The sequence below is a fragment of the Bicyclus anynana genome, chromosome 18 (assembly GCF_947172395.1).
Source record: "Bicyclus anynana chromosome 18, ilBicAnyn1.1, whole genome shotgun sequence".
Taxonomy (NCBI): domain Eukaryota; kingdom Metazoa; phylum Arthropoda; class Insecta; order Lepidoptera; family Nymphalidae; genus Bicyclus; species Bicyclus anynana.
In genome coordinates, this window is record NC_069100.1 from 4,573,385 (window position 1) to 4,601,215 (window position 27,831).

General features: G+C 38.8%; 1 protein-coding gene across 2 annotated transcripts in view; it reads right to left on the reverse strand.

Moving 5' to 3' along the window:
• LOC112055133 (irregular chiasm C-roughest protein) overlaps positions 1-27,831 on the reverse strand; it is a 126,856-nt gene that overhangs the window by 21,071 nt on the left and 77,954 nt on the right. For both annotated transcript variants that reach the window (XM_052886729.1, XM_052886728.1), the window contains exons 5-12: positions 24,438-24,589; positions 23,408-23,499; positions 23,154-23,262; positions 13,691-13,775; positions 10,067-10,155; positions 7,076-7,178; positions 3,429-3,562; positions 1,401-1,524 (exon numbers count right to left, since the gene is read on the reverse strand). In XM_052886729.1, coding sequence (XP_052742689.1) covers positions 1,401-1,524; positions 3,429-3,562; positions 7,076-7,178; positions 10,067-10,155; positions 13,691-13,775; positions 23,154-23,262; positions 23,408-23,499; positions 24,438-24,589 — 888 coding nt within the window. The remainder of the gene's footprint in view (positions 1-1,400; positions 1,525-3,428; positions 3,563-7,075; positions 7,179-10,066; positions 10,156-13,690; positions 13,776-23,153; positions 23,263-23,407; positions 23,500-24,437; positions 24,590-27,831) is intronic.

Sequence of the window (27,831 nt, forward strand, 5' to 3'; positions counted from 1 at the left end):
AAACAGACTTACTTCATTTCGAGAGCAGTTAAAGTTTGTTAGCCCATGCTTTTTTTCTGATTGTGTAAGTGCCGTAGGCTCCTTATGGGACCTCAGCGGCGTCACCGGGGGGTTTGGGCGAGCGCAGAAGCATCGCCTGATGGGGCCCGAACGCAGAAGCAGAGTAGATGGGCGGAACGGCTCTCTAAGGGCGTCTCCTCTGAGACTCGGACCTCGGCTTAGAGGGCCATTCGGGAAGGGTGTTTTGGCCAGAGTGTCTGATACACTCCGGGCGCCCCCGAGATCGTGAGTTAAAAAGCCCATGTCTGGGTGACGTCGGTTATCGGGGGCGTCGTCTTTGCCGGCGAAGACGCTGTGTAGCTTGTGTTTGTGTTGCCTGGGAAGCATTGTTGTTCGTTATGTCATTGTCAAGATCGTAAAGGACGTTTTTTGGGCGTCTAGATCTACAATCAGCATTGGTATCAGGGATGTGCTGCAAGCCTCAACCACTAGTTTGTTGGGGTGCGTGGCGGCTCTCTCAAATTAAGTTTTCGAGAGCTGTTTCATATATTGGGGTATTGTGGGGAGATCTATGTAGGCCGTTATTCCGATCAGCCCATGCTCCTACTAGAGGTTGGTCCGTGGTCTTTGGAAGGTAGGCAGGTTTCAAGCATCCAGAGTTACTACAAGCTCTTAAATCCGTAGGTATTCAATCATGTTTCGACATTTTTACCCTGAGTGCCACTATTTTATCCAATTCTGCCACAGGATCCAATCCTGCGAGAGATTTCGTATAGCAATTTTGGATAACATCGACCAAATCATTCACTCAATTCGTACCACTTACAGATATAACATTACTTACGCCCATAACATGGACAGTTATTACGATTTTGCAAAAGGTTTTGGTAAACCCCCTGATTAAATTTTTGTCCAAACATAAAGCGTTTTTAATATTTTCCCCGGGGTATTAAAAACTCATATCCCTAGTTGTCTGTCACTTAGCTTTGCGGTAACTTTTTAAAAAGTGGGTTTAACAAAAAAAAAAAACATTTGACTGCTGCTTGAACATAGTCGACAATGAAGAGGTACATATAAATAAAATAAAATAAAAAAGCCTTTTATTTCTCCATAATGACAGTCTACAATTAATAAAGTGCTTAGTATTTAAAGCCAAATGGAAATGAGCCGGACATGTCGCTCGACTCACAGATGATCGCTGGACTATCAGAATAACGAAATGGCCGGGACCGAAAGGATAGCGAGGCAGAGGCAGACCACGTTATCGGTGGGTCGACGACATCATGAATTTCACCGGCAAAAACTGGCTACTGAAGGCAATCAAAATGGCAGTACCTGGAGGAGGCCTTTACCGTAAAGGATTTTTCTTTTAAATAAAAGGGATTCAGAGCATATCATACCTTTAACATAAACCATGGCAGGCGCCTCGATGTCTTGATAGCCATCCACAGAGGCTCGGCACCAATACTGCCCTGCTGTCTGCTTGCTTATCGTTAACGTCAGGTTTGATGACTTGGCCACTTTCTAGGGACAATAAAATACACTATGTAGTTTGAAATTCTAGCCGATTTCTACAATGATAAGGTGGCTCTTGACTGCAATTTTATACAGAGTATTACTTAGTTGCGTACCTAGTACTTACTTGTTTGTTGTTGTAGAGGTGCTGTTTCTCACACAATATTTACTTGATTATATAGTTGCATGTTTGTTAAGACCATCTCAGAGATGCGTGGAGCTATAGCTTGGCAACTTTGTTCGTAACACTCCAGATGGTCCGCGCGGGCCGGGGGGCGTGTAGCGATGAATGAAAAACCCACGACTGATGCACCTCACTTCCCCGCACGCACGATTTCACATCTATGCAGTATTTTCCCCCGTCGCCCGCATATCTTGGGAGTGTTATCAACGAACTTGTCAGACTATATAAGTTGAAATCCTCTGTTAAAAATACTGATTTTAACAGAAGATTTCAACTGTGACTATGCTATTAACAGCATTGTATTTTACATTCCCAAGGGTATCGAAATTTATAACGTACTAGCTAACCAGTTCCTGTGAGAAAATGGAGATTAAATATAGCCTATGACGGTCACAAATAATGTGGCTTTCTAGTGGTAAAATAATTTTCAAAATCGGTTCAGTAGATCCATAGATTACCCCCAACAATACCACTAACTTTACCTTTGTATAATATTAGTATAAATGTCTTGCTGAACTAGAATAATGCAATATAATAAAAAAGCAACATCCTAGAATATAAATAAAGTATCCGAAAGCCGTGCCAAAAAGCTTTATTTGGACAAAATTCAAAACCAATGTTGTATCCATATTTCAATTTGCATTCAGAGGCAATGCCGTATTGAGTAATTTCAATGGAACTTAACACCGGCTAGAGTCGTCGCGACGGCGTGAAGCCGACGTAACGCAATTTGTTCACGTCACACGATACGTTGACACACGAATTTGACAACTTTGACGTGCACTTCGTTAACTTTTATCAACTTGTATCGCACGTTGACTGCTAGTTGGCGAGAATGGGTTACAGAGTTGATTCGTTCGATCAACCGATTCCTAAAAGGAGGATATCGGTTGTTTTTAATGGTTAATCGGATTCAAAGCCAATATACTCGTAGCCCAACGAGTTCTAAAGTGTAGTGTTAAGTGTAGTGTAGTGTTAAGGCAATGGGCGAAGCATATAGTTTGTTGGGGTCCCAGGTACTATAAGGGCAACCCTGAACCAGGTGGGCGGACGACATCAATCAAGTTACAGGATGCCGCTGGATGCTGGTGTGCTGGTGACTCAAGATCGTGGTATATGGAAACCTTCACAAGAGGCCTAACTACGGCCTCCGTGGCGCAGTGGTGTGCGCGATGGATTTACAAGACGGAGGTCCTGGGTTCGATCTGCAGCTGGGCTGATTTTGAGGTATTCTTAATTGGTCCAGGTCTGGCTGGTGAGAGGCCTCGGCCGTGGCTAGTTACCGGTAAAGACGTACCGCCAAGCGATGTAGCGTTCCGGTACAATGTCGGGTAGAAACCGAAAGGGTGTGGATTTTCATCCTACTCCTAACAAGCTAGCCCGCTTCGATTTTAGATTGTATCATCAATTACCACCAGAAGAAATTGTGGTCAAGGGCTAACATGTAAAAAATAAAATAAAATAAAATAATATCTCCATCAATGTACGTTGGCTGACAATATTGATGATGGTAAAGTTTTAGTAAATTGCCATGATCTTCTGCTTCTCTGCTCCGACTTACGAAGGTCAGGACTTCTTTCTGCAACCAGCACCTCTTCTACAGGTAAGTTTTCTCATCAAGATGAGCTGCAGGAATTCTCGTGCCATAGCGCGTGCATATTCAATAAAACAAAGAGATTCTGCCCCATAAGTGTAAATATAATAACTTAAAATAAATTACAATACTTACAATAATTCTATCCTGTTCATATCTCATCCAATACACTTTGGGTTGAGGATGCCCGTCCACAAGACAAGTAAGTGTCGCTGAAGATCCGATATCACCCTGAACGTTCTGCGGTCTTGTTCGAAATGCTGGTCCATCTATATCACGGAAAATCAAATATGAGTTCTCTAAAAAAACAACACAGTAAATAGAGCTGCCTTATTCTAATAGCTAAATCATGTCCACGTGGAATGGTCGCCAAAAAATACTGGCTTAATAAACCTCGTTTGGATATGAGGAGATTCGCAGAAGTACATATAAGACTGACAACTCAACATGTCATAAAGTTGAAGTGACAATGGACGGGGCATAAAGCAGGTGGATTGATGGTATCAAGTGGGTATAAGGATGTCGCTAGATGCTTGCGGCTCTGTGGTGTTTGGAAGTTCTATGTAAGAAGTGGACGTCCATGATAATGATGTCCATGTTGGACAGTCAGGTTGTTCATTTGTGCAAAAAAAGAGCTGGACTTTCTGTCGCCCGCAATTGTACTCGTGATTATTTCATAAATGTGAACATATTGTACTTAAATCATAAACGTGAAACGTAACTTTATTAAATAAATATTGAATCAACAAAACATAGGTTCGCAAAGAATTGGATACTTAAGAACAGCTATACTTTTAGCTTGAGTGCTGCTTTTAAAGTTTGTCTCACTGCGGAAGTAGGTAAAGCAGTTACCTGCAAATCCTTTTCGCGGCACATTCCTACATAATGGGCAAGTCTACCACTCCGGCGAGGGATATGACAGCAAACATCGTCAAGTTACATCCGCACAGACATGACATCTAATGTAAGAAGATGCCGCGCGGTTCTCGTTCGCGTAGGAATACGGAGATAATATATAGCCTATTGTTGCAAAGTCTTCCTTGATAGATGGGCTACCTACCACTGAAAGAATTTTTTAAATCGGACCAGTAGTTCCTGAGTTGAGCGCGTTCAAGCAAATGAACAAACTCTTCAGCTTTATAATATTAATATAGATAATAAGGTCCCAGCGGGAACCTACACCGAAGGACCCACGTACAACGGCCAATCACATGGCCAAGTGCGGAAACAGCCCAGAAGTAAAAAGAAGAAGGTCCCAAAGAAGTTAATCCCTTATCAGTTGCAAGGTGTAAATAATACCTGAGAAAAGTACATTTTCTTTTTATAAATTACCCAGAAATGTTTTGAAAAGTATTGCTACAAGATTTAAGTATCACGAGTAAAAGTTTGCCTCACTGCGGGACTAGGTAAAGCAGTTACCTGCAAATCCTTATCGTGGCACATTCCTACATAATTAATAGGCAAGTTTACAACTCCGGCGGGGGATATGACGGCAAACTTCGCCAAGTTACGCTACCCGCACCGACGTATGCAGCACTTGGCACAATGTTTACTTTTAACTTACACTAACTGCTCCAAACCTACAAGAACCTACGAGCACTATAATAAGCGACGTTATTTTAATTTTAGTATTCTGTTAGAATAAAGAAACTCAACACACCTAACGAGTGAAAATAAAATCTGCTGTATATTTTGGAAAAAATTGCACTGAGAAAATTGCAAAGAAATGGTACAGAAACGCAGTAGGTATCTTATGTAAAAGTTAGTTTAACTGCGAAAATAGGTAAAACAGTTGCCTACAAACTTTTATCGCGACACATTCCTACATAATTAACAGGCAAGTCTACAACTCCGGCGGGGGATATGATGGCAAACTTTGCCAAGTTACGCTACATCACTTGGCACATTGTTTACTTTTAACTTACACTAACTGTTCCAGCCTACAAAGTACTAGGAGTACTATAATTAGCGACGCTATTTTGATTTTTAGTATTCTGTTAGAATAGTAAACTCAACATTCATAAAGCTTGAAAACAAAGTCTGTTATTTGGCAAAAATTTCACTGAGTAAACTTGCGAAAAAATGATACTGAAATGCAGTAGGTATCCTTAGTAAAATTTAGTTTCACTTCGGAAGTAGGTAAAGCAAGTTACCTGCAAACCTTTATCGCGGCACATTCCTACATAATTAATAGGCAAGTCTACAACTCCGGCGGGGAGTATGACGGCAAACTTCGCCAAGTTACGCTAATATGCCAAGTGCTGCACAGACGTGTGTAGCACTTGGCATATTGTTTACTTTTAACTTGTACTCGTAGTCACATGCAAATCTACAAGGATCTACAAGCAGTATATCTACGACGATTTATGAAGGCCGTTATAGTATCTTATGATAGGGATGTCAGGTTATTAACAACCTATATTCGACTCACTGTTGAGCATGAGTCCCCTCTCAGAATGAGAAGGATTAGGCAAATAGTCGACGACGCCGCCCAATGCGGATTGCACACGTCATAGACACAGAGAATTAAGAAAATTTGTCAGGTATAATTCTCAGATTTCCTTATAATGTTCTGCCTTTACCGTTTGATACGCTAGATTTAATTGCTTAAAATGCACCTAAGTAAAAAGTTGGAGGTGCATGCTCTAGAAGGGATTCGAACCTACGCCCTACGAAAATAATATTTTTAACATGAAAATGAAACCGACTTCAAAGACGTACTTCAATTATTTTAATTTTAACACAAAAGTCCTAAACAGATTTTCATGAAATAAAATGGTACCAATCTGGAAGTATACTCTTTCAAACAAAAAAGAATTTTCAAAATTAGTTAATAAATGACGAAGTTGTGAGGTAAAAAACATTAAAAAAAAACATGCGTCTCGAATTGAGAACCTCCTCCTTTTTTTTAAATCGGTTAAAAAAGGAATATTTTAAAAAAAAAAATTAAGGGGCATTACACACGTCAAAACGGCTTTCACATAGAGTAGCAAATATACTAAGTATGCTATGTATACAGGGATAGTTACGAAGTTTTGTACAAAAGAAAAGCAGAGAATTCTACATGGAACCTACAAGACTCTACAAACACGAATTCTGTATGCTTATTATGAATAGTTATTTAAAAGTTTCCTACAAAAGAAAACTTTTGTATGCAATCTCAATTTGTATCTTTAGAACTTTGTCGACTGGAGACCTTCCTTGGCACGCTTGTACTATTGTAATCTTCCGATTTTAACCGAGTGTGAAAAACGAGGTTCTATATTAATTTTGAACTATATAATAATGTAATATATGTAAAAGTATGTTTGAAATGATCTCAAAAACTACTGGTCTGGCTTGAGCAGGGCGTGGCTTATATTATTTTGTTTTTTTTTCTACGACTACAATCTCACCTGATGGTAAGTGATGATGCAGTCTAAGACAGAAGCGGGCTAACTTGATAGGAGGAGGATGAAAATCCACACCCCTTTCGGTTTCTACACGGCATCGTACCGGAATGCTAAATCGCTTGGCGGTATGTCTTTGCGGGTAGGGTGGTACCTAGCCACGGCCGAAGCCTCCCACCAGCTAGACAAATTAAGGAAATCTCAATCTGTCCAACCGGGGAATGAACCCAAGACCTTCGTTTTGTAAATCCACCGCGCATACCATTGCGCCACGGAGGCCGTCAATGCAGAGCTTATTCTATCGCCCGCAGAGCAACTCTAAGCCTTCTTATGAGGTCCCAATACCTACCTATTTTAGCTGCATATTATAAAATTTTAAAAACAATGACTTACAGGAGACCTCCAAAGTTTTGGAGTCCGCACTTTTCCCGACTTGGTTCTGAACTTCGCACTTCACAGTCGCCTCATTGTGCCTCCGGGATACATTGGAGATTATCTGCAACAACAAACAACATTTAGCGACTTTTTAATATTGTAACTTTAATGTTAAACATGAATCCTACTAATATTATAAAGGCGAAAGTGTGTAAGTATTTTTGTTCCTCTTTTACGCTGCGTCTACTGAAGCGATTTAGCTGTAATTTGGAATGGAAATAGATTTTACTCTGGATTAACACATAGGCTTTTTATCCCGGAAAAATCCACGTTTCCCGTAGGATTTGTGAAAATTGAATACCACGCGGACGTAGTCGCGGGCGTCCGCTACTAATATTATAAAAACAAAGGTTGGTTTGTGTGTGTGTCAGTATGTCTTTGTGCAACTGTGTGTGTTATTCCTATATACCGTATAACAGAGATGATTTAGCTATTACCTACACTAATAAATTGGCTACGTTTTGTCTTAGAAAATCCATAGTTCCGGTGGGATTTGTGAAAATCTATGAATATACTTTAATTCTTTCGAAATTACATTCATTCTCTCTCAAGAAATGCAACACTATTAAGGGTAATAATGGCGGATTGATGACGTTTTCAATGCAGTAGTCGATTTGACGTTTCCTGTCAATTGTCATGTCATTGTTGCTTTAAGGACTCCATCTTGATAGAACTCAAAAACTTGGGTTTTAATTTTATTTATTTCTTTTTATTTAGATATATTTATTCACTTTAATAAATTTTAATAAAATCCTTGTATTTTTTAAATTTTAATGATACGGGGTATAAGAATTGACCTGAAATGGACCATCTCCTTTACCTCGTGTTAATATATAGATATAAAACTCTACAATGCTAAACTCATCATGTAACATGAATAAGTTGAAAGTGTGTGTTTTATCTGTGTAAGTGTGTGTATTTGTGCAACTTCACGAGCATAGCAAACGTCGTAAAGACCTTCCTGTCGTGGTGTAAATATAGGGATGCTTATTGCACCCCCATACGCGGCTTATGTAAAATTCACACTGCAGATGTGGGTACTTCCCGCGAGGATCTTGAAAATATGCGGCACTGTACATTTTTGAACAGTCCTTGTTGTTTTGCCTTATTATAGTAACAGAAGCCAGCGACTTCGTCCGGGAAAAAGTCAGTGTACACATAAAGATTTCCCATTCTTGCTACATTTTTCTTTGATGCTCCACTCCACAGAATAAAGATGATCCAGAATGAGTCTTTACAAGCAGCGTGGTGAAGCCGGTGACACCCATAAAAACAAACGTCACACGTCTCCTTGACATCCGCACAAACTTTTGTCATAATTTGTATTTTTTAAAAATTTAACACTAAAACCATTACGTAAATTAACATAATAATCAATCTATACTAATATTACAAAGCGGAAGAGTTTGTTTGTTTGTTTGATTGAACGCACTAATCTCAGGAACTATTCCGATTTGAAAAATTATTTTAGCGTTAGATAGCCCATTTATTAAGGAAGGCTATAGGCTATATTTTATCTCCGTATTCCTAAGGGAACGGGAACCACGCGAGTGGAACCACCCAGCGTCAGCTAGTGACCAATAAAAATACTCCATCTTATTTCTTTAGTTTTTGTGAACAGTTTTTAAAATATTTAAAAACATATGACGCCATTTTTCTTGAATAATATTGAAAATTACTTAACTCTGAATGAATTGACTCGAGAATGTATTCGTTTTTGAATTTTGTATTTGAAGCGGCTACGACACCGTTGTTTTCGTGCGCTCTATCTGCCTATTATTGTTTAATCTGACTAACTCGATAAATGGTCTATGAACACAAAAAAACAATTTTCAACTAAAACCAGTAGTTCTTGAGGTTAGCGCATTCAACCAAACAAACATTTCAGCTTTATAATATTACTTATTATAGATTTTATATGTGATTAGGGATATACTTACTAACTTGAATTCATCATATCATAAATTAAAATACCTCGTTGGTGTTGTATAGTGTTGTGAATCATAAGGTCCTAGGTTCGATTTCGGTTTGACAAAAAATATTAACGTTATCTATCTCAGAACATTTGCGCAGGTACTAATTATAATTATCTGAAGCTAATTCTTTAATACGTACTAATTCGAGAGTCCTATAAATCTAGCACATACCCGTACGTCATAGTATTTAGCGTTTATTGAATTTAATTAATCTAATGACAGAATGCTGGTGTATCAGCTAATATATTATACTAAGCGGACTATCAATTTACCTATTATGTATCTTTCTAATTACTATCAATAGATTCGGTGGAATTCGCAAGGTTTTAAGGGATTTTAATTTAGAGGTTCATCTCGCAAATGGCAGCGGTAAGTATCTATCACCTGAGGGCATAGTGGCAGTTTGTTACTATCGCGTTAACGTAAACTCGATTTTCTAAACACAGCCATTTAGTGGCACTACTGCACAACTGTTTCAATGTCATATAAATTCGCGTTTACGTTATGGCGATAGTAACAGTATGAAAATATTGAAAACTCACACTAGGCACACATAAACTCGTTGCTCGGAGTCGCGGCTCTTGCGTTCACAAGATTTTTGATTATTTTATATTATTTTGATTACACTTATTCACTCTGGACAAAGAGAATGAATTTTTAATTTATTACAATAAAAAAAATAAGTTTCAGAACCTTCGGGATTCCTGGGAAATCTATAGAATACTCACCAATTTTTCGAACATAGTTCGAAGAGCCGACGGACGTTGGGGTCCCAAAGTGCTGGAATGGCGACCCCGCACTAGTAAGCGCAGTGTCGGCCGACCCCCCACCAGGTGGACTGACGACATCAAGCGAGTCGCAGGTATTCGCTGGATGCAGGCGGCTCAGTATCGTGATGTTTGGAAGTCCCTATAAAAGGCCTATGTCCTGCAGTGGACGTCCATCGGCTGATATGATGATGATGATGACTCACCAATTCGATGTTCTTAGCAGTTGGCACTTGCTCATTGTTGATGAACCAACGATAAGTGAGGTTGCTTGGATTGGCCGTGGCTTGACATCCTGCGATAAAAATATTTTTTGTTTATATAATATTTATTATTTATATAAATAAAAAAAAACTCAATAGGAAAAACTAAAAGCTGGTTATGAAATATTAAGCTTTAATTTATTCCAGGAATTTGTCAGCTTTTACTTGGGTTATTGTCCGGAGCCGTGATAGCCCAGTGGATATGACCTCTGCCTACGATTCCGGAGGGTGTGGGTTCGAATACGGTCCGGGGCATGCACCTCCAATTTTTCAGTTGTGTGCTTTTTAAAAAATTAAATATCACGTGTCTCAATCGGTGAAGGAAAACATCGTAAGGAAACCTGCTTACCAGAGAATTATCTTAATTCTCTGCGTGTCTGAAGTCTGCCAATCCGCATTGGGCCAGCGTGGTGGACTATTCTGAGATGAGACTCGAGCTCAGCAGTGAGCCGAATATGGGTTGATGACGACGATTATCCGGAGATAAGATGCTGGTGATATAAACCATAGTGATGGTTTAACTTGTTCCGAAGAGCAAGTTAAACTTGTGACGGTGTAAAGCGCCATCTGTTGGTATGATGACGAAATCCGTACAAAACGCGCTCATAATAAGGTGCGAAGAATTGATTATATTATGGGTCGCTAGTGAATGGGCGTCTAAACCATAGATGGCGACTGGAGCGTGTCTCTTTGTGTGAGATTGCGTTTCGTTTCAGGGTCGGAGTGTGCAAATTGGCAATTTTCGGGTAAAACAAACGTCGTGGGGGTTCAAAAACATATAATAAGGCACTAGAATGGTGTTGGCAAGCTTATGATTTGTGAATACAAAAATAAAAGGGACAAAGATTTTCTATTGTTATAGTTAAGATTTGTATGAACGAACAAATTTTTTGATGCGTCGAACGAGAACGTGTGAGAAAAGTTCTCGCCGGGGACACGGTTTCGAGCATTTTCTGGAAACAGCCACCATGAGCTGAACAAAAATATCCGGGGGGAAGGATTTAATGTAGCAGGTCTGCTGAGACCAAAAACCTTAACTAAAATATTATGTTCAGCTCATTGAAAATATAAGTTTTATTAAGTCTTGGGAAAATCACAGGAGTCTTCCTTCCCGTTGGCAATGAATTCGTATATTTAATATTTGGGGGAATAATGGGCTAGAGAGAGCTGATATTATCAGTGGGAAAAATAAAAAATAGGAAAATAAGAAAGAAAGATATAAGAATGAGTTTCGAGAACCTTTGAGAATGTAAAAGGGGTAATTTATGAGTTTTTACGAGTTTCGAAGAGGTTGTACGAATCCGTCGTGACGTCGCGGGATTCGTGGAAGGCTTTAAGACGATCGTCATTTGCCGGTTACAACATCCGGGAACGTCGCAAGCTGAAGGAGACGGAGTAGCCGTACCAGGTCAAGGGAGTCCGGCAGGACATATAACCGGGTAAAGACCCAGACAAGGTCAGTTCTATCCTGTTTACCAAGCTTGCGTTGATCTTCGGTGTTATGGACGAAAACATATCTATACAGTGTTAATTTCGGGGGGGAATTTTGGATATTTGGACATTGGATCTGAACCGTGTTCGGATATAATTTAAAGTTTAGTGCTTAACGATTTATGGTGGTATTTTTGTATTTTGGTATTTTGTATTCTGTACGTGGTATTTTGTACGCGGTATTTTGGTATATTATGATACCTTGTGTAATTTTGTACAACAGCAAATATTATGCTGTTTGAGGATTCTATAGAAGTACATGCTTAATTAAAGGTTTAGTTATGCTTTCTCTTACGGAGGTGGGAATGTGGGAAAATAAACAAACTTTCCGTTTGGTTGGTTGGTGACCGGTAGTGTGATTTGGACCCACGGGCTCTCAGTTCAACGACTGAGATACCGGGACATCAGAGCCTTTAAGTCCGGTCCAAGTAACCCACATCTTCTTTCCTCCGTGGGACGAGAAAAACATCACTCGCACTAAGCGCATATGATTTATCATAGTTTCAAGTATCTAATAAGAAATAACTGACAAATAAAGAATTTCTGGACTTTCTGTGTGAGTCTTTATTATCTCATCCAAATAGCCTCACAGTCTCAATTAGGTAGGTTAGGTTAGTTTGGTAGGAAATAGCATACAGTGGACCAGGTGGACTGGAACCCAGGACCTCTGGAGCTGGATTGAACATAAGTTCCGACACATTTATTTTCTCTTTGTGACGCGTGGGCCTGCGGCCTCCAACCCTGTGGGCCTGCGCGGTCGCAAATGGCGCCCAACGTGGGGCAAATTACACAAGGTATCATAATATACCAAAATACCGCGTACAAAATACCACGTACAGAATACAAAATACCAAAATACAAAAATACCACCATAAATCGTTAAGCACTAAACTTTAAATTATATCCGAACACGGTTCAGATCCAATGTCCAAATATCCAAAATTCCCCCCCGAAATTAACACTGTATAGATATGTTTTCGTCCATAACACCGAAGATCAACGCAAGCTTGGTAAACAGGATAGAACTGACCTTGTCTGGGTCTTTACCCGGTTATATGTCCTGCCGGACTCCCTTGACCTGGTACGGCTACTCCGTCTCCTTCAGCTTGCGACGTTCCCGGATGTTGTAACCGGCAAATGACGATCGTCTTAAAGCCTTCCACGAATCCCGCGACGTCACGACGGATTCGTACAACCTCTTCGAAACTCGTAAAAACTCATAAATTACCCCTTTTACATTCTCAAAGGTTCTCGAAACTCATTCTTATATCTTTCTTTCTTATTTTCCTATTTTTTATTTTTCCCACTGATAATATCAGCTCTCTCTAGCCCATTATTCCCCCAAATATTAAATATACGAATTCATTGCCAACGGGAAGGAAGACTCCTGTGATTTTCCCAAGACTTAATAAAACTTATATTTTCAATGAGCTGAACATAATATTTTAGTTAAGGTTTTTGGTCTCAGCAGACCTGCTACATTAAATCCTTCCCCCCGGATATTTTTGTTCAGCTCATGGTGGCTGTTTCCAGAAAATGCTCGAAACCGTGTCCCCGGCGAGAACTTTTCTCACACGTTCTCGTTCGACGCATCAAAAAATTTGTTCGTTCATACAAATCTTAACTATAACAATAGAAAATCTTTGTCCCTTTTATTTTTGTATTCACAAATCATAAGCTTGCCAACACCATTCTAGTGCCTTATTATATGTTTTTGAACCCCCACGACGTTTGTTTTACCCGAAAATTGCCAATTTGCACACTCCGACCCTGAAACGAAACGCAATCTCACACAAAGAGACACGCTCCAGTCGCCATCTATGGTTTAGACGCCCATTCACTAGCGACCCATAATATAATCAATTCTTCGCACCTTATTATGAGCGCGTTTTGTACGGATTTCGTCATCATACCAACAGATGGCGCTTTACACCGTCACAAACTGTCGGTTCCGGTCTTTATTATAACTTTTGATAATGATCGTTGTTGAGTCAAACATCACCTTGTTGACGCGCAGTGTAGCAGTAGAGTTGGTTGCAGTGAGCTACTAAGATAACCATGATTAAAATACTTTACCTACGACCAAAGCATCTCCCTCATGAATCCTGCCATTGGTTGACCGTGATTTGATCACCACTTTCACTTTTGGCGCATATTGTATCTAAAACAATAGAGAATAATTAAAAAATCATACAAATACAATAACTTATTTTTAAAAATGGAAACATCGATATATTACAGCCCGACCCAGGAATGGAACCCAGGCTATACTTAAGTCAAATATAGGCTTATTTTACAAGCACTTTGAAACGTTCAGTTTGACTATTTGTACAGACTCTACCACCGGTTTAGTAGACAGGTTCTGCTGAGAAGAGCCAGCAATAAACTCTCTTCATCATCATCATCATCATCATCATCATCATCATATCAGCCGATGGACGTCCACTGCAGGACATAGGCCTTTTGTAGGGACTTCCAAACATCACGATACTGAGCCACCTGCATCCAGCGAATCCCTGCGACTCGCTTGATGTAGTCAGTCCACCTGGTGGGGAGTCGGCCAACACTGTCGCCATTCCAGCACTTTGGGACCCCAACGTCCATTGGCTCTTCGAACTATGTGCCCCGCCCATTGCCACTTCAGCTTCGCAAGGTTGAGCTATGTCGGTGACTTTGGTTCTTCTGCGGACCTCCTCATTTCTGATTCGATCACGCAGAGATACTCATAAAATTACTCGTTCCATCGCCCGCTGTGTGACTCTGAGCCTTCTTATGAGGCCCATAGTTAGCGACCAAGTCTCGGAACCATAGGTCATCACTGGCAACACGCATTGTTCGAAGACTTTTGTCTTCAAGCACTAAGGAATTTCAGATGAAAAGATGTCGCGAGGTTTTCCGAATGCAGCCCAGCCGAGTTGGATTCGACGGTTCACCTCTTTCTCGAAATTGGACCTACCTAACTGGATCATATGTCCTAGGTATATGTATTCGTCTACAATTTCGAGTGCAGCGTTCTCAACTATAACTGGGTGGAGCGATACATGAGCATTACATAAACTCTCTATTCATATAATATGGGTTTAAATAATAGTTATATACAGATAAATTTTCTCAGTCGGGTTGAAGCATAACAATCCAATTACAAGATATTCTGCAGACTCATGCTCGGGGGAAATGCGAAAAATTAAATGAGAAAACGACTCTGTTCTGTTTTGTGCTCTCGTAAAAATTTCTTAATTGTGTTCCATGGATATCTGCATGGGAATTTTGTACGAAATTAGAAGGTTCTTTTTAACGTGGAATTTGTTGATTTTTGCGAAATACTGGAGCTCTTTGTGTTGGATATGGGGAAATGCTTGTTATGCTTATTTCTAAGTAAGTCGTATTGTCGATTTCTGCTGGCCTATCTAAATATATATAACTCAAAGGTGACTGACTGACTGACTAACTGACTGATTGACTGATTGACTGACTGACATAGTGATCTAGCAACGCCCAGCCCAAACCACTAGACGGATCGGGCTGAAATTTGGCATGCAGGTAGTTGTTATGACGTAGACATCCGTTAAGAAAGGATTTTGATCAATTCTACCCCCAAGGAGATAAAATAGGGGATGAAAGTTTGTAATGAAACTGTCAATTTTTCAGCGATTTGGCTGAAATTTCGAATGTAAATAGATTTTACTCTGGAACACATAGGCTACTACTAAGTTTCATTTGAAATCATTTAGTAGTTTCAGCATGGTGCCCGAATAACAAAAAAACACGGACGGACAGACAGAAAAAACCCCCCAACAAAAAAATTCAAAATATCTTCAATGTACAGAATGTACAGAATTCGTATTGTAAGTATAGATTCGAGATGGCGCTGTCGTCCGTTATGCCACAGTAACGTTTGGTGTTACAAGCGGTATAAGTAAAATCTTAAATTGCGAATAAATGAATAGAATTCGACCAGTTTTATTATAAGTATAGAAGAAGAAAATACGAATAGTTCAACAAAAGTTTATCTTCCTTAAGTTTGCCCTATCGAAGAACCCTTATAAAAGCAGCAGAGGGCTTCCTTTGATCGTAGACTGAATAAAGCTTAATCGCAGCTTAAAACATGTAAATTGTAGTTGTAGGGTACTTCGACATAACGAGTAACAATGGGGTGTGTCTAATGGTTTTATTCACGCTTTTAATACTCGCGTCTATGGCTTCGTCTAGACAACTCGTTGATCTCTTGAATGATATTAAACGTGTTTCATACTCTTCAGATTTGCATGCTATTACTATCTATAGATATAATAATACAATAGAATAGAATAGTCTGTACAATATTGATTTAAAAATGAATTTAATGTTCTTTACAAGTTAGCCCTTGATTACAATCTCACCTGATGGTAAGTGATGATGCAGTCTAAGATGGAAGCGGGCTAACTTGTTAGGAGGAGGATGAAAATCCATACCCCTTTCGGTTTCTACACGTCATCGTACCGGAACGCTAAATCGCTTGGCGGTACGTCTTTGTCGGTAGGGTGGTAACTAGCCACGGCCGAAGCCTCCCACCAGCCAGACCTGGACAAATTAAGAAAATCTCAACCTGCCCAGCCGGGGATCGAACCCAGGACCTCCGTTTTGTAAATCCACCGCGCATACCACTGCGCCACGGAGGCCGTCAAAATGATAATTCCAATGTGATTTTATTGTTCATAATCTTGATTGGGCTCCGCCCAGTTATTGTTGAGGACTCTGCGCTCGAAATTGTAGACGAATATATACATCTAGGACACACAGTCCAGTTAGGTAGGTCCAATTTCGAGAAAGAGGTGAATCGCCGAATCCAGCTTGGCCTATGGGCCTTATTAGAAGGCTCAAAGTCACTCAGCGGACGATGGAGCGAGCTATGCTTGGACTTTCTCTGCGTGATCGAATCAGGAATGAGGAGAGTTTGTTATCGTGTAAATAATTACGCACTTTCGAAAACACATTATCTTTGAACACAGACAGACAATTTTATTAATATGCTTTGATTATTATTACTATAAAACTTTCATGTGATTGTACATGTTTGGGTATAAAATTATTATTTTAAAGAACAACTGCTGTTTTTTTTCTGTGTTGCCACAGACATTGTTACTGTCCTGGTGCTTTGAAAAAAAAAATCAAACAGATTGTGTCAAAGAGATCGTCTAATCATACTTAGAACATCGAAAATGCGGTTATTTAGTGTGTTAGCCTGTCTACGCTTCTGTTCGTATGCATACAGGTAGTAGGTACATAACACCGCTTCAAGCAGAATTCAATCTTAAGTCATAATGTTAGAGACGCGATTGCTATAACAAAGTTAGCGATGTAAGACGTCTGTTTGAATACTATATCGTATTCTGTGGTCTAGGTGAGAGTGTGGTGTAGTTGCGACAGCGCAAATTAGCTAATTGCGCCGGTTAAGCAATGTTGACACAAGTAGATAACTGAATTTGGACGTCCGGATTCAACTATTAACCTTACCGTGCATTGGAAAGCTTGTTAATGCTCTAACTGAACATGCGATGCGACAAAACGGTTTTAAAGTTTTTTTTTTTGGCAAATATTAACTATGGCAATTGGAATTCACTATTCCTCTGGAGCCTCCAACTAATCTAAAATGAAAGAAATAAATAATTAATAAGTACAGTTAACTTGTGACACCTAGGACATATGATCCAATTAGGTAGGTCCAATTTCGAGAAAGAGGTGAACCGCTGAATCCAACTCGGCTGGGCTGCATTCGGGAAACTTCTCGACATCTTTTTGTCCGAAATTCCTCAGTGCCTGAAGACAAAAGTCTTCGAACAGTGCGTGTTGCCAGTGATGACCTATGGTTCCGAGACTTGGTCGCTAACTTTGGGCCTCATCAGAAAGCTCAGAGTCACACAGCGGGCGATGGAACGAGCTACGTTAGGAGTATCTCTGCGTGATCGAATCAGAAATGAGGAGATCCGCAGAAGAACCAAAGTACCGACATAGCTGAACGAGTTGCGAAACTGAAGTGGCATGGGCGGGCCACATAGTTCGAAAAGCCGATGTAAATTGGAGTCCCAAAGTGCTAGAATGGCGATCCCGCACTAGTAAGCGCAGTGTTGGTCGAAAAGGCCTATGTCCTGCAGTGGACGTCCATCCGCTGATATGATAATGATGATGATTCATCAGTTCATCTAGAATACACGTCTACAGAACATTACCCAAAAAACATACAATTACTCAAACTATTTCACCTTTAGTGAAAACAAAAGAGAAACTTTCAAACCTGCAACTTCAGTGAGCCACAGCAAAAAGTTTTTGCATTCAGAAACTTCCTCACATATTTTAGCAACAGCTAAAAACCAGTTAGAGCGATAAATCAGCTAAACAAAGTTTATTCAAATGGCAATTCAAAAAGGATTAATTTTAAAGTTAAATTCCCGGAGAACAACAAACCGTGGTCACGCTACAAACTTAACATTCTACATGACTACGTATTTACTCGTACTTCCTTTTATCAGCTCGTTCTGACTCTTATAGGGTCATTAATTCATCATGAATAAAGCACTGCTGGTTTTTGGAGCTTACTGCTTAATAATAATCGATTGGTAAACCAATAACTTTAGAAATCTATACTAATATTATTAAGCTGAAGTGTTTGTTTGTATGATTGAACGCGCTAATCTCAGGAACTACTGGTCCGATTTAAAAAATTCTTTCAGTGTTACATAGCCCATTTATCGAGAAAGGCTACAGGGTAAAAATTATTCCCGCATTCTTACGGGAACGGGAACCACGCAGGTAAAACCACGCGGCGTCAGCTAGTTAAGAAAATAAAATCGCTTCATTATAATAAAAAAAGTCAAAAGTCACGTTCTTTTGCACAATGTTTTTGAACGCTGTATATTTTGACAACATCTGTGCCGCAGTTGGTAGTCCTGTGGTACTCAACATAGAGATCCTGGGTTGGATTTCCAATTTGGGTCAATTTATTTTTTTATCTATTATAAATATTATAAAAAGCTAAAGTTCGTGGCATTATAGGGGGTAATTTCTTTATCTACTATGGCTAGGGTATGGAGCTCTCTCCCGAAGGCAATGTTTCCTAATTCTTACAACCTGGGCATCTTTAAGAAAAGAGTATAACTTTTTCTATAAACTTTATTCGACGGCCTCCGTGGCACAGTGTTTTGCGCGGTGGATTCACAAAACGGAGGTCCTGGGTTCGATCCCCGGCTGGGCAGTTTGAGATTTTCTTAATTTGTCCAGGTCTGGCTGGTGGGAGGCTTCGGCCGTGGCTAGTTACCACCCTACCGGCAAAGACGTACCGCCAAGCGATTTAGCGTTCCGGTACGATGCCGTGTAGAAACCGAAAGGGGTGTGGATTTCATCCTCCTCCTAACAAGTTAGCCTGCTTCCATCTTAGACTGCATCATCACTTACCATCAGATGAGATTGTAGTCAAGGGCTAACTTGTAAAGAATAAAAAAAAAAAAAAAGTCATACGATAACCAGAGAATAAAAAAATATAATGCAAAAGTTATATTCATTTAGTTATATTCATCTCCTGATATAATATCAAAGTTCATCCATCAATTAATTACAAATACAAAAAAAACACATTAAAAAAGTCCAGTCCGACGAGAATTCGAGCTATGCTGACACTTCCAGAACGTCGTCACAAAATTAGTGCCTTACAATATTGCCCTCTTATTTTCACTTTACCAGTATAAAACCACGACCAAACTTCACAGACCCACCCCACTTTTGTACACGGCACTAAAATTGAGATAAGTCAGAAAGTTGTACCTCGCCCGTGTGCCAATTTAGCCTGGACAACGTTCGGCAGTTCGGCGGAAATTCACGGGAAAGACAAAAATTGCGGAGAAAGGTTTTTCTTCCGTCTGTTTCTATATTTCGTTACGTTTTTCCTTTATCCGTTTATTGGTGGGTTTGGATTAAGGAGTAATTTATGTGTGCAAGATGGTACAATTTTATTTTGTCCCATTCCATTTTATGCTACATCAATGCAACTTGTGATCATTTGTTTTTATGGCGCACGGTTTATGGTTCGTCTTAATTAGAATGCTTGTCTTTGATTGCGTCACAAAACTAATTGGGTGCATCAGCTTGATATAACTATTTATTTATTTATTTATTTATTATCATCGTAACTTAAAACTAGCCTTACAAATATCACCTAATTCGCTAGCTTAGTACTATATTATAAATCTAAAACTTAATTCTATTTACCTATATACATTACGATTAATATTACCTACTTAGTATAACAAATACACCACTCAGCAATCCTTGTGAGTTCACTCAGAGTACAAGAGAAGATGTCGATGTTTTCAGCTACGACGTTGAGAGTGCGAAGTGCGCACGTCAACGGAGCTTTTTTGGCTAAAATAGTACGTCCGCTCGGTACCACCAGCAACTGAGGCTTGCGTCTCCGCGACACGTAACGGTCCGGGACGTTTAGGCTCACCTGTACTAGTACCTCCGCATTATACACCTTTCCTCTTAAGAGTTTAAAGATATATAACACGAGTGCCAGTTCCCTCCTAACCCGCAGTTCATTATATCCGACCATACCTAGTATAAATAACGTTGGGTACATTAATGGATAGTATGGGTATACCCCATACAGCCTCATATACAAATATCTAATAAATTTATTCTGTACGCGCTCCAACATCAGGCTATAACTACTAGCTGACGCCTCACGGTATCACTCGCGTGGTTTCCTTTCCCGAGGAATGCGAGGATAATATACAGCCTATAGCCTTTCTAGATAAATGGGCTACCAAGCCGCAAGGATTCGCTGGATGCAGGTGACTTAGTACCATGATGTTTGGAAATCCCTACAAAAAGCCTATGTCTTGGAGTGGATGTCCATCGGCTGATATGATGACGATGATGATACCAATGAGGTTAAGAAATACTAAACATCTGTTTAAAAATATTTAGATAAAATAATATTTCTCTAAAGTATGAAAAGTAATTTTAACTTACATTACAGTCAAGCAAAAAATGTTAATAGAACACCAAAATGAAATTCCAATGCGATTTGTTGAAAAGAATGACAAAACAGGTAGACAAATAAAAACCAAAGAAAAGAACTTACAAGCAATAACAAAAGGGCTTGAAAAACTAAAAGAATTCCTGTTTAGTCATTTGATTACGCAAGTTGACAAAAGCAAAGGCAACTTACGACTAACTTGAAACACCGAGAGACTGCAAAGCCTGACTTACTTCATTTTATGAATGCTGGAAGTTTGTCAACCCATGACAAGTTAACTCTTGACTACAATCTCACCTGATGGTAAGTGATGATGCAATTTAAAATGGAAGCGGGCTATCTTGGTAGGAGGAGGATGAAAATCCACACCTTCTTGGGTTTCTACACGACATCGTACCGGAACGCTAAATTGTTTAGCGGTACATCTTTGACGGTAGGGTGGTAACTAGCTACGGCCCAACCCTCCCAGCAGTAAAAAAATGGCTTCCTAAAATGAGGTATGTCTGGCATAAGCAGATTGTCAGTCCAAAAGCAAAGAAAACTTCCGAGTAACTTAACGGAAAACAACAATAAAGATTATATATATCACCGTGAAGATTTACGCCAAATAAGACATCTAGAATTTCATATATAAGTTGCCGAGAAAGTTAGGAACTTCAAAAATATCTGAGACAGGAATGACGTCAATAAGTCCGCGATGTAGGTGGGATTACGTGGCCAATTTTTGACAACAAAGACTTTGTTTTATGTGCGTTTGTGTGCGTTCGAATCCGGTTCGAGGCATGCACCTCCAACTTTTCAGTTGTGTGCATTTTAAGAAATTAAATATCACGTATATTTAATTTCTTAAAATGCACAAATCGGTGAAGGAAAATATCGTGAGGAAACCTGCATACCAGAGAATTATCTTAATTCTCTGCGTGTGTGAAGTCTGCCAATCCGCATTGGGCCAGCGTGGTGGACTATTGGCCTTACCCCTCTCATTCTGACAGGAGACTCGAGCTCAGCAGTAATCCGAATATGGGTTGATGACGACGATATTGATCATGATATTTATTAGAAACATTATGAAGAGAGCAGGATACAAAAGGCGGCTTTGTGGTTAACCTATCAGAAAAACAGTTCAAACGAAAATTCTTATCGTCCAAATACGTATTATTACAATGAGTTGTAATTGCTGTAATAAGTTATCTAGAAGAAATGAAAACAATTAATGAAGATTTTATTAAAGCTCATAATATTTTAAACAAAACTACCGTATTTTGAAATTATTCTTCTATTTCATATAAGTAGTTTTATACAGCTCTCTTTCTTCCATCGAATATCCATTTATTAAGTCCTCTTGTTTTATAAATCCTGCTATTATAAACTTCAAAAATATCAAAAATACTTCGAAAATATGTTATGTCTCTAGAACGACGTCGATAAGCCGAACCCGCAAGCAGGATTACACATCCAATTTTCGTGGCGAAAGTCTTTGTTTTATATTTCATTTATTTTATGTCAACGCTGAGCGTTTATAGCACGGGGCTTACTTTTGCGTTAAATGAGAGGATTAGCTAATATTTTTCTTGAGAAATTTTTAATAAGATATCTTAATTAATTTTTAAAAGTTCTTAAAGCGATGAATCTACCTTGCAGTACCCCTCCAAGATAATTTCTGTGTGGCATTTCACCGGAGTCAATTATCAGAAATGAGGAGGTCTGGAGAAGAACCAAAGTCACCGACATAGCTCAACGAGTTGCGAAACTGAAGTGGCAATGGGCGGGGCACATAGTTCGAAGAGCCGATGGACGTTGGGGTCCCAAAGTGCTGGAATGACGACCCCGCACTAATAAGTGGACTGACGACATCAAGCGAGTCGCAGGGATTCGCTGGATGCAGGTGACTCAGTACCATGATGTTTGGAAGTCCCTACAAAAAGCCTGTGTCCTGGAGAGGATGTCCATCGGCTGATATGATGATGATGATGATTTATTTATTTATTTATTTATTTATTTACTTAATCAATACCCGGGAAGACATTACAGTTGCCCAATTCGTCTTCCCAGGCTATACATACATTAGAATAATACAAACAAAATTACAAACTATAACAAAAATAACATAAAAAAGAAAAAAAAAAAAAAAAAAACATTAATAATTTAAATACAAAAAACATTAATCAATAACAATAATATACTTAACAATTTAACAAAACATAAAAATTAAATGCCCGAAAAACATCAACTTACTCCATTAATAATAATTTAATGGTTTTTACAAGCATGTGCGGTGGAGAGTGAAAAACGTCCAATTCTAAATTGTTACCAGTTAGATCATTGAGCAGGCGCAGCGCAAGCGCTAACGGTGCGTGCTGAGTCACTTTTGTCCTGCCATGCATGATGATTGTACCGGAACGCAAATTCTTGGCGCTACGTCTTAAAAGACGATAGCTAGGCTACGGCCGATGCCAACAGACCAGATGTATGTATATTTATTATGTTCTTGAGGTTTTCGATGTTAAATATCTAAAAATAATTATTTACCTTTAGTTTTACAGTAGCTGCTCTATACGCTCTATCTGCAGTGTTCTGAGCTTGACACGTATAAGTCTGGTCGTGGTGATGTCTTCTCGGATGGATTCGAAGTGTTGATCTAATTGACAAGTAATATTATCTTAATAAATATAAAACAATAATAAGCAAAGTTGTGTAAAGTATCATATCTGATACCTATCTCATTTTCAATGTTTAAATTTTCATCTAAACTAAAAAAGATTTTATTCAAATGAAATTATTACCGAGCAATGAACCTGCGACCGTCTGCCATTTGTTCGATAGTATATGTCACCCCTTGGCTAAGTACGCCTCCATCATTGTCGACCCACGTAATCTGTGAAACATTTAAAATATAAAGTTCAAAATTTAAATGACTGTTTTATTTTACAGCTTGCGAGTAAACAAGAGCCGTGATAGCTCAATGGATATGACCTCTGCCTCCGATTCCGGAGGGTGTGGGTTCAAATCCGGTCCAGGGAATGCACCTTCAACTTTTCAGTTGTGTGCATTTTACGAAATTAAATATCACGCGTCTCAAACGGTGAAGGAAAAACATCGTGAGGAAACCTGCATATCAGAGAATTTTCATAATTTACTGCGTGTGTGAAGTCTCCAATCCGCATAGGGCCAGCGTGGTGGACTATTGGCTAACCCTCTCATTCTGAGAGGAGACCCGAGCTCAGCAGTGAGCCGAATATGGGTTGATAATGATGAGTAGACATTGAAGTCTACTCTCAAGCTGTTAAATAATTTCTACTTAATTTCAATGTTAGTGCTCTTATACTTTTTGCATCTACCATCTCTCGTTGCATAATGCATATAAGTAATAAAGAGATTAAGAGCGATGAATCCACCTTGCTATACCCTTCCACTCCCAGTCACACTCTTACTTACTCACATATATGTATTCATTAGTTAATTCGTAAATCAGGTTAACTATTATTTATTCATATTTACGATTAGATGTGTAATATAATATAAATAATCTAGCTACAAATAATATTTAAAAATACGTGAATAATAAAACAAACGAATATGAAACGTCGTAAAACATCATTAAGTAAAAGAAGCAATAAGAACTATGAGTAAGTCTTATAACAACATACACGACGTGTTGACAACATCAAGTCGCAGGGAATCGCTGGATGGAGGGGGAGAACTCAGGACCGTGATTTTAGTAATCCTATCTCCCGCAGAAGACGTCCATCGGCTGATATGATGATTTTTATGCTGAATTACAAATAAAACTAAAGTAAACTTAAAATAACTTACTTCAGCAGCTGGTTTTCCTCCAACTGAGACACATTCCAACGTCACTTCACTATCTTCTACAGCTTCCAGAACCGGTCCTTTCAAGATCTTTGGAGGTTCAGGCGGTACCAGCACAGTTAGACGAGCGGATTTCGATCGAATGGCTGCTTCACCTGTGGCAAAAAAAAAAAAATTAAACTATTTGATTTTTTATAGAATACCGATAGATAAGTAATCGAATCAGAAATGAGAAGATCCGCAGTAGAACCAAAGTCACCAACGTAGCTCGACGTGTCGCGAAGCTGAAGTGGAAGTAGCAATAAGCGGGGTACATGGTTCGAAGAGCCGATGGACGTTGGGGTCTATAGGTGCTGGAATGGCAACCCCGCACTACGAAGCGTAGTAGTTGGTTGACCCCCCACCAGGTGGATTGACGACATCAAGCGAGTCGAATGGATTCGCTGGATGCAGGTGGTTCAGGATCGTGATGTTTGGAAGTCCTTACAAAAGGCGTATGATGATGATGAAGTAACAACCTTTCATAATATGAGCCTTCTGGACCGGCTATCCACCGAATCCAATTTAGCAAGCTGGTATTTAGCGGTACTATCACATAAATAGGAACAGAACTCCATACAAGAACGAACCTGAGCTTATTAAAAGGATAGAAGCTATTCTGATGTGACAGCTTCTTACTGAGGATACTGAAAAACTCCGCAGAGAATTTTAAGTTGTTTTTTAGGGTTCCGAACGTACGTAGTACAAAAACGGAACCCTTATAATCTCACTCGCGCACATTTTAAGGTCTGTCTGTTTTCTCCTAATGTACTGGACCAATCCAACTGAAATTTAGTACACATATCAATTCTTGTGACCCAAATACAGGGATGTATCGTGAATAGATAGAATATGAAAAGCACTTATGGGGGGTAAGATGGAAAGTTGAAAAAAAAACTTTTACTAACTTCATTGTGTGATACATCATATGAAAGGTCTTGTTTTTTTTTTTTTTTTTGAAATTCAAAAAAATTGCTTTCAATTTATTTAAACAAAAGCAATTGAGCATGCCCTTTTTTCCGAAACTGCTGTATCTAAAAGTTGGAAAAAAAATACAGAAATACTATACTACTATAACTATTCGAATAATTTAAGGTTTAGATAAATATTAAACGAAACAAATAGGTCCAGAAGAAACGAAAAAATATATATAGGTATAATTTATTATTAACATGACATTTTTCAAAAACATGATAGATTAACAACGTTCGGAACCCACGTCACGAGAGTTCAACTCGCACTTGTCTGGCTTTTTTATTCAGTCTATCTACTAAGAAACTAAATTCGTCGACGAACACGCGGGAATTTATTAGTCGTATAGATAATATTATCTCAAAAATTTAGTAGGTAGTTTAAAATTTTAATAACTTCACGAACTTCGGAAAAACGGGCCGAATTTACGCGCTGTAGATTATTTTGTTGGAAAGTTCTAGACAACTATTTTCTGTTTGGACCGCAGCAACAATTTTTAAACTCCCTCGCCATTGTTCGTGGACGTTCATAAGTTTATTTTAGACAATATTAAAGTTTGCTTATGAAAAATCGGGTTAACGGGCTTATAGCCTTTACCGGGACGAAATTTGAGATGTATTTTTCACCACAGATTAAAGAATAATAGGCTGAGAGCGCACGGAACATGGCAGTGATTCTCGAGTCAGTGCGACACAAAGCGTTGCATCAAGTCAGCCATTGACGGTCAATAGGGATGATGACAGTTTTTTAAATTGTATACAAATTAAGAGTACGCTAATAGTAAAGCAATTTTGTAAAAGTTATAGGGTATCTGCGATCATTACTTTCGGAGCTACAGGGATTTAAAGGGCCAGATTTGCGGCGCTGCCGCGGATCCCTGAAAAACGCCCCATACATAATGGTACGCACTTATGACGTCGTAATCAATTGATGATCGTTAGATTTGTATGGGTGTTTAAACAAAATTACTAATATCTTTGTTATTTCTGCGTTTATGTTTATAGTTCATTTATTAAAAAATGTCACATTTAATGTAAGGAAGCTAAAACTGTATGAATTTTTATCTAATTACGATAAAAAAAATTTAGTAGATTTTAAAATTTTATAATCTTATTTATTTTGCAAATATCCAGTCAATCTTTGCTTTATAAGTATAAATTAGTTAAAATTGACTTTATTTACCCGAATGTATCATAAAAATCAATATATTCAAACCTAGTCATCATCCCCATTATTCTCACGTTTCTGCAGCGCAAACGGCCGCGAAGACGTTTCATAAGTCGAGCCGTCATGCTCGCAGCCATTGTTATAAATCGTTAGATGGGCCCCTCCATATTAAAAAACGCACAATGTTATGTCATTACTCAAAGACGTGCAAGCACATCTTAACTTAGTATGCAACAAGCGCATGCTGTGTCTTAAAAAAATATTTTACTGTTTTTTTCTTGTTTAGTCCCATAATTATGCCTTCGTGATCATTTTGGAAGTGTAAAAACACAAGCCGCAACACGAATAATGAGAAAGTTGTTACTTATCATTCGTAAGTATTTGCGAAACCAATGACAATTCCGCGACGCTACGGGGCTCATCTAACCATCTACGATCGATGCACACAGCGACCAATACACGATCAGTTATAGTCGTGCTGCAGAAACGTGAGAATAATTGACCGTCAATGGCGTGGCGTAATTTTCAATGTTATTCAAGAAAAAATGGCGTTTATGGTTTTTAAATAATAAAAAACTGTTCACAAATACTACAGAAATAAGATGTAGTATTTTTAAAAAGTTACAAGAATTTAATCTAATATGATTATAATTGCTTATTATTCAAATAAAATATTAATTTACGTAATTGGTGTTAGTGTTAAATCTTGAAATACAAATTATGAAAAAAGTTTGTATGAATGTTTGATGAGACTGATGGGCAGGCAGGGTAGGGTAGGGGTAGTTGAAAATTTATGTCGACTTTCAAGCAGCCGAAGTCGCGTGCGTCCGCTAGTACAAAATAAACTCCCAAATCCTTTAAGTGTATTAATGTCCCAAGTTATAAAGGCTTCAGCCACGACTTAAGTAAGATTATCAACTGTTTATACCAGATTGAACTCAAACTTTGCGTCCAAGCCACTCAGCACTTGATCTAGTTTTCAATATATTTGAGTTCCGTAAGGGCAAGGTTTAACAATAACTTTGTTGATTGCATAACAGTTTCTATAATAATCGATCAAGTCGAGTCAAAGTCAAAATTCATTTATTTCAAATAGGCTTAGTTTACAAGCTCTTTCGAAACGTCAGGTTATATTAAACTAAGATAATGGTGATAATAATCATTCGAAAACTTAAAATTAAAGTTACGAAGGTTCCAAACGCGCCTTGGTCCGAGAAGA